Source organism: Alligator sinensis, unplaced genomic scaffold, assembly GCF_000455745.1.
Source record: "Alligator sinensis unplaced genomic scaffold, ASM45574v1 scaffold216_1, whole genome shotgun sequence".
NCBI classification, from domain to species: Eukaryota; Metazoa; Chordata; order Crocodylia; family Alligatoridae; genus Alligator; species Alligator sinensis.
This window is the reverse complement of record NW_005841868.1, coordinates 4,855,731-4,863,575: the sequence shown is the minus strand read 5'-3', so window position 1 is coordinate 4,863,575 and position 7,845 is coordinate 4,855,731. Positions and strand designations below refer to the sequence as shown.

Genomic DNA, 7,845 nt, shown 5'->3' with positions numbered 1-7,845 from the left:
CCGCCGGGTGCTGGCTGACGCGCACGTGTGGCCGCGCGAGGAGACGCGCCGCGTGGGGGTCCCGGTGCGCATGCGCCCGGCGGGGGAGGGCGGCGAGGCGGGGACCGGGGCCGGTTCCGCTCGGAAGCCCCTGGAGGCGGCTCCTGCTCTGGGCTCCTGCAGCCTTGCGAGGGGCGGTTGTCTCTGCTTTCTCCAGTGAAAGAGCGAAGATGCAGCCCTCGGCCGGAGCTGGCTGCTCACGTCTGCCTTCATGAGTGGGGCCTTCGGAGCCATCCCCGTCTTGTTGAGGCAACCGTCGGGATACGGCCTGTCCCGCATCACCGCGAGCTTGTACCTGGGCAATGGCACCGCTGCCAATAACAAGCTCCTGCTCTTCGCCAATCAGATCAGCACCGTCATCAACGTGTCTGTGGAGGTGGCAAACACTTTCCACCCGCACATTCAGTACCTGCACGCCCCGATCGCCGACAGCCCCGCTTTCCGTATCTGTGATTACTTTGACCCCGTGGCGGACAGGATCCACGCTGTGGACGTGCAGCAAGGCCGAACGCTGCTGCACTGCGCTGCGGGGATCAGCAGGTCGGCCACCCTGTGCCTGGCCTATCTGATGAAGTACCGCTCCATGTCTCTGGTGAATGCCCACGCCTGGGTCAAGTCTTGCCGCCCCGTTATCAGACCCAACTATGGGTTCTGGGAACAGCTCATCCAGTACGAGTATAAACTGTTTGGTACAAACACAGTCCGCATGATCAGCTCTCCGCTGGGAATGATCCCCGATCTCTATGCGGACGAAGTGAGGATAACTATAGCTTTCTGACCGTAGCTGGCTTTACAACATCTGGTCAAGGAGCCCCGAAGGAAAACTAATCATCGACGTCTAGATCATGCTTGGAACTTGGAAAATAAACTCATTAGACCAGCAAGGGCTGCAGCCTAGAGCTCCCTGCTGCTGCTAAAAATAGAGGAGATTAGCTGATAAGGAGTAGGCTTTGAGTTTTTAATATAAATAAAACCAACAAAATGTAATCTATGCAGTTAGAGGTTCACCTATCAGTCGTATTGGGCTCTGGCGGGAGCTTTGGGAGCTGTGTTAAAGCTACAGCCTGTGTTTAGAAAGTGTCCTTTTATCCCCATGTAGCCAGATGTTGGCAGGCTCCAGCTCTGTGTTCTGCAGTGGATACCAGCTGCAACTCAGCATCTGGAAAGTTGCCAACAGTATTGTTTTTCTGACTTAGAATCTGATCTGGTTTGACAAACTGCCCCCAAACCCCTTCCCATTGCTGCACTGCACAGATCCTAGGAATGGAGCAAGTCACTGCATCCCACATCATAGAGATGTGAGGAGTCCTTTCCTTTTCTGATATTATCCCCTCCTCTTATTACCTCCAACTCTTTTGCTTGAGGACAGCTGAGCTGATCTCCCTTCAGAGAGAGCCGTACCATTTAGGGAAGGTGCTGTTCGAGACCCTGATTTCTCCCATACCTGTAACTTCTCCTTAAGGTGCTTCCTTTGCAGCAGTGCCATCCTTCAAAGGGAGAAAGGAAGCCAGGGTGTTGTAGGGATGGTGATGATTACCTGAAGATCAGCACCCATCCTAAAAATGAGAGGCCTGATTCCCTGAGATTCTGGGCATTTAGCTCAGCAGCTGTCAGGACCAGACCCTATATTTTTAATGTTTATCACTGCACAGTGAATTCATCAGGCCATTGCTCTGGTTGTTTTGGCTTGGACCATGACAGGTGCTGTTTCTGTTGGTAATTATTTGGTTTAGCATCTGAGACTTGGGATGGCATGGAGTACCTCCTTGTTTTTAAAGGGAAGATCTGTTTAGTCTCAAGACCTGAGAGTTGTTACAGAAAATGAAGGACACCATGTCCACTACAAGACCTCTCTAACCTGGCTAGTGAAGGTCTTTCACAGCTTCCTGTAAGTATCAGAAGTGTAACCTTATGTCTACTTGTTTCCAACACAGACTTTAACCATGCTCTTGAACTGTATAACAGCTCTGCTGCAGGGCAAGGCAGAAGCATGGGTCAGGGACACTGTCCAGTCTTATTCAAGGTGCTGAAACTTGTGCATCTTGGAGACTGTAACAGGGGGCCTTCTCGGGGCCGATTTCCCAGTAGCCCACCCACCTGTTTCTGGGCTAACCCCCCGCCTTCTCGTCTGCCACACCTTGTTGTTAATTATTTAATTGACGTTAATAAAGCAGGAGGTGCCCATTTCTTGCCCCGATGCCAGGGGGCGCTAGCTGCAGCTCCCTTCCTCCCCTACACCACAGCTCAAGCCTCGCAGATGGCATCCAGATGTTATCAATATCACCGGCCCCACACTAGGCCCCAGAATCCTGGTCTTTGAACCCCACCTGTATCCCTCCATTCAGGCATCCTATTCTGCCTTCATTCCAGGCTACATAGCTCCCTGAGCTGCTTCCCCCTTATGGGTGTAGTCCCCCCGGGACCTTTGGCTCACTGGCCCTGGCCCACCTCCAGGCCAGTCAGAACCCCAGGTCCTCGGCTCTTGGGCATCCCTCGCGGTGGGCCCCCAGCCCTTCGACCCTTCCGGTCCTGGCCTCAGCATGGACCAGTCAGGGGATGGGGGGATGTCAAGACAGGTTAAGAGGCTATGGCACTACTCTCTCTCTGGGGTCAACCTTCTAGACCCTACAAAGGGGGTAACCCGCCCAGTTATGGGGGCTAGGGGTTAAGGCACCCTGACCCGCTTTTCACCAGGGTGGTAACTGGCCTGGCATTTCCTGGGGGCACCCGCACCACTGAGAGCCCCACCAGGCCACCCACTCTTGGCAGGGTGCAGTTTTAGGTTGTACCCAAGTCCAGGAGCCTCCTGACCATCCCCTACAGCTCCTCCCTTACCTCAGGAGATGTTGTTGCCTTGCCTCCCAGCAGCAAAATACCCTGTTTTATGGGCAGCCCTGAACCTAAAATGGCTGCCCTCATCAGGCACCTGCCAGCTGCTGTCTTTTGGCCCTTGAAGTGGCAGGCACAAACTGCCCTGCCACTGAGACCTTTGACATTTCAGCCCTATTTGATTGACGTATAGCTGATCCACACATGAAATTCTTGCAGTGGTGCAAAATTACTATGCCACTTCCTATGATAATGCTGTTGCAGTGCAGTGGTTAGTTCTCCAGTGCAATCCTGCAGTTCCCCTGCCCACCCAGGAAAGATAGTTCAGGCCAATCTGGTGAGCGATTTGCATGCAGGTCTGAGCGCAGCCAAAACAATAGGAACAGAGCTGGTCTCAGCCCACTGCATGTCTCAGCTTCTCAGCTCTTGCCTTGTTTTCCCAGCAGCCAATCCCATGTGCAGCAATAAGGAATGCTACAATGATCCAATTCAAACTTTAAGACCATTATAGAATGTACGTTTAAATGTTTGGTAAGGATTTCGCTACATCGCACACACAAATTGATGGTTAATCTACAGATACCCGCTTTAGGGTGAGGAGAATGTCACTGCAGTCTGCTTTTGGCTTCAACAGTCATCCACATTCCTGAGATCTGAATAAAGGAAGACAGACCAGGGCATGTGTTATTGAAATGCACAGTACAGCTGGCCTTCCCCTCCATAGACCCAGGCAAATTTACTGCCTTCCTTTTATGTCACAGGCCAGCTGGGGACTGTGAGGATATCAGCCCCTGGGCTGTTTGGTTCAGGATCGAGGAGGCAGAGTTCGAGAGTGAAGCAATGGTAAATTTATTATAGCTTACACGCACACAACAGTTAACAGAAAGATAAATGCAATAAGCAGATAATACAGTATTAAAGCGCTAATAGTAAATAATAACAGATAATAACAACAGATAGATGGATCAATCTGTCGTAGGCCAGCTGGGCACTGTGAGGGTATCAGCCACTGGGCTGTTTAAAACAACAGATAGACAGACATGGGTTGGCAACTTATCAATAGTCCCTCAATGCCAGGTGCACGCCAGGTGATTCCAGCAAAGTCAGGCGTCCCCGATCGACGCTGTCAGAGGGATTACCAGGGAAGATCCCTTGATCAGGATGCAATCCTCACTCACACCGGGAGTCCGGGTCTGGGCTTGGAAAAGTAACTACCGTCCTGTTCCCTCCTTCCTGCTGGTCACCTGACGCACATGCTTTTTATACTTAGTCTTATGCTAATCTGTTGGCTTTAGAGCCACTCACAATCTTGCCCTATAGCTGTTACCCTATGGGATTAAAAGGTGTTAAAAATTATTATAAAAGGTTACTACCCAAACTTGGGTTTATCCAATAAGCAAATTACAACGCAGCATTTTCAGGTTTGAAATTAACATTACTCCGCCTAAATCCAACCCCTTTAGATCTCTCTGACTATGCTTTTTGAGACGTGCTTTCCTGGAATGTGCTGGGTATGCCAGGCGGTTGAATCCAGTTTTTATCATCAAGGCTGAATTCTGAGCAAAAAACTGTTAGGTTAGCTAATCTTACAGCTATAGCTTTGTTTTTGAGGTCTAGTCAGTTTCACAAACAGTTACAAGTTACATTTGCGGGTTAAAAACTTACAAGCTTTTTATTAGACAAAAATTCCAAATGCCTCTAAGAAGCACATATTTATTGCCTATTAATTTCTTTGGTTCTGGCCGTCACACTCATAGTGAGCCAGCTTCACTCATCCCTGCTGAATAGCAGACCAGCCATTGGTTCATCCACTGTATGAGGTGAAAGAAAGTCAGGAAACTCAGCAGGCTGTATGGAGGAGTCTAAGGAGATGTCCTCTGCCTGAGCCCCAACAGCTCTGACCTCTGTATCCTAAAGCAAGACTGTTCAACCACAATACAAAACCAGCAAAGTCACCAAACAAGCAAGATAATTACACTTCATTCATCTTCCAGCCAAACAGCTGCTGACTCCTACCGCAGTGTCTACAGGCATGATGGCAGAGCACGTAACAGGCTTAGGCCCCCACTAGCACACAAACAGCTTTTCATGCAACCATAGCACCACTCAAAATGCACAACAGGCCAAACCATCATGTGAATAGTTGTAACTCACTCTATTGCAGACATAATGCTCCTGCTGCAGGAAACAGTACTAGATCCAGCAATCTTGAGGCCCTGCAACACTGCCAGTGAGTACTTTAAGTCCATGTAGGACAGAGTGCTCCTTGCACAAGCTTTCTGGCTTGGATGCAAAGAACCAAGCAGTTCTGTTAGCAATAATATAATCTTTGATGGAGATATACCCTAAGGGCATGTCCCTACAAGCATGCACATACAGGGGCATGCATTTCCCATGGGACAAATAGCAGCGGCATATATTTATGCCATTGCTATTTGTCCCCCAGGCACACCCCTGCTTCCGTGCTCTGGTGTGTGGCAAAGGGACCTGTATGGGATAAGGAGGCTGGGGCCAGCACCTGTGCTAACTCCAGCATCCTTACCTAGAGTCCTGTGGGCATTGTGGGGCAGCTGTGCACTGAGCCAGCTGCTCAGAGCCTAGCTGGCAGCCAGACTGTGGCTCCTGCTGGCCAACACTGGTTTGTAGCGGTGCACACTGCTGCCACATGTGCCATGCTACTTTTTAGCAGCAACTTTTTTTTGACAATGGGATCTCCTGGTGTCAAAAAAAGGCGGCATTGCAAATTAGCAGTGCAGCACACAGGTTAACATGCACCATATGTAGTTTGCGGCATCTCAAAAGGCTTTGAGGCACTGCAAACCACACTTGCATGCTTGTGGGGATGTGCCCTAAGAGGTCACCATGTTTTAACTGTCCCTGAAGGCAGCCATAGAATCAGGCCCTCACGTGTGGTGTTTTCCTGAGTAGTTTGCCAGATAGCTACACTGAGAAAGAGAGCAGCTGCCTAGCTTCTGTGCTCCTGTAGGAGAAGGCTTCATTATTTTAGAACTAGGGAAGATATGTCCAAGAGATAGGAGTCTAGGCTTCTTGGTTGTGGGAAGAGAGGCAGCTGGAAGGGTCTGAATTTCCTGAAAAAGGCTGGCAAATGAAATAGGGGTTGCTTGATTGTACATCATCTTTCATGTCACAGAGCTGAATTCTAACAATGTGCCACCAAACCTTGCCAGGCAGCTATTTGCAGGAATAACTTATGGACAATTGAGCCCCACTGCATACAATGATAGAGAATAGAGCACCTCTCATTTTAATAGCAAAGTTATGTTAAGCCACAGGATTCAGCTTGATCTACCAGTTCAGCAGCAGTTGACAGCAGCAGATAGACTAATAACAGCATAGGTCCATGAATACTGAGTTCTAGTAACTGATCATCAGTGGGCACATCTACACGAGATGCTTATTGCACAATAGACTAATGTACTGCACAGTAGAGTGTCATCATCTACACATGTATGGCATTTACTGTGCAGTAAATCAGTCTACTGTGCAGTTAGCTAGTAGCTGTAAATACAGGTACTAGATTAACTGTGCAGTAGTTACCGCACAGTAGCACTCATGTAGACACTGACTGGGAGTTTGCTCCCAGTCAGCCACGCCAGCAGGGGGCCAAAGCGGCAGGGGAGTTCTCTGTCCTTGGTTCTGATCTTTCTAAGCTCTGGGACTGAGCAGTGGATTGGACTAGATGACCCCCTGAGGTCCCTTCCAACCCTAATTTTGTATGATTTTCTGATTTCATAGAAAGCACACTACCCATAACATAAGATGCCCAAGTCTCAGATGTTGTGTGCCCAGGAAGAAATTGTGATGTTTGAACAGAGCATCTTAAAGTTCTCATGGCATTGTCCAAAACAAAGAAGTATATTAGCAGAGCCTATCATAGTCCAGTGTGTGTTGCTAACCATGTTGTGACAGGATCAAATGAACTTTCTTTACTGAGAACCAGAAGATTCTTGTGAAAGCACTGAAGGCTCAGGCAGAGAGCCAGAAATCTAACTTAATCTATTTGTCTATAATCTACCTGCCTAATAAATGAAAATTCATCTTTAAAAAAGGGCAACTACTCACTGAGAGAGCCAAGTCCGGTAATCAGAGCTTTATCATGTCTCATCAGTTTTTCAAAGCCAATGAACCACCACTAGAGAGAAACAAAGTGCCATGCTGAGTCCCTGATCCCAAGTCAATTTTTCACAGCAGGGATTCATTAGGTCCAGAATCCTGGCCATTTTGCAATTGTACAGTTGCATTCTGCTGCTTAAAAATTCTCCTTATAGTTTCCATTGAAGACCTTGTGGACTTTCTGTCCTGAGACTGGTGGTGTTTTAGATGATTAACCAGCTGCTGTCATATTCCACCCAAAAAGAACATGTTTTGGGTACTGTGGGCGTGTCTATGCAAGACATTTTTCTGCGCAGTAGAGCAGTTTACTGTATAGTAAGCATCCATATTTACACGTGCAGACACTTACTGTTCAGTAAACCACTCATCACAAGTAAATTTGCTTCCTGCGAATGTTGCCCTGTGGGGTCAGGCCAACTGTCAGGATCTCAATATTGCGCTGTTAGACAGCAGGGTGTGACACAATCGCGCATATACAAACACACAAATCAATTGGATGCATACACACAACACACTAACAACTCAGGCACATACACATCCAAACTAGCCTAAGCACATGCATACCTATCACCAATCCAAGCACATACACTATACACCCCAAAAGTTAGACACAAATCAATTGTCCATACCTGCACACTCAGTACACATACACAGATCACTAATTCGTATATCATGCTCACAATGACATATATATATACACACACACAATCACCAGTTCACACACATACAACCCACCTACACATAGGTAAGTTTCTAACTTGGATGGTACAGTATGTATGTGTGTGCTTGGGGTACCTGGGATACTTGGGGGAAGGTTAAGGTGAGAGAGAGAAAGAGTTAAAG

General features: G+C 48.2%; 1 protein-coding gene across 1 annotated transcript; it reads left to right on the top strand.

Annotated features, from left to right (window-relative positions):
* The first annotated feature begins 45 nt into the window (after positions 1 to 45).
* On the top strand, positions 46 to 1,022 carry DUSP18 (dual specificity phosphatase 18). Its single transcript, XM_006016841.2, has one exon. It carries the CDS (start codon positions 251 to 253, stop codon positions 815 to 817), a length of 567 nt encoding a protein of 188 aa, XP_006016903.1. The 5' UTR covers positions 46 to 250; the 3' UTR covers positions 818 to 1,022.
* Positions 1,023 to 7,845: the final 6,823 nt, after the last annotated feature.

Coding starts and splice junctions, on each gene's coding strand:
- DUSP18 (XM_006016841.2), top strand. CDS start 251: ATGAGTGGGGCCTTCGGAGCCATCCCCGTCTTGTTGAGGCAACCGTCG.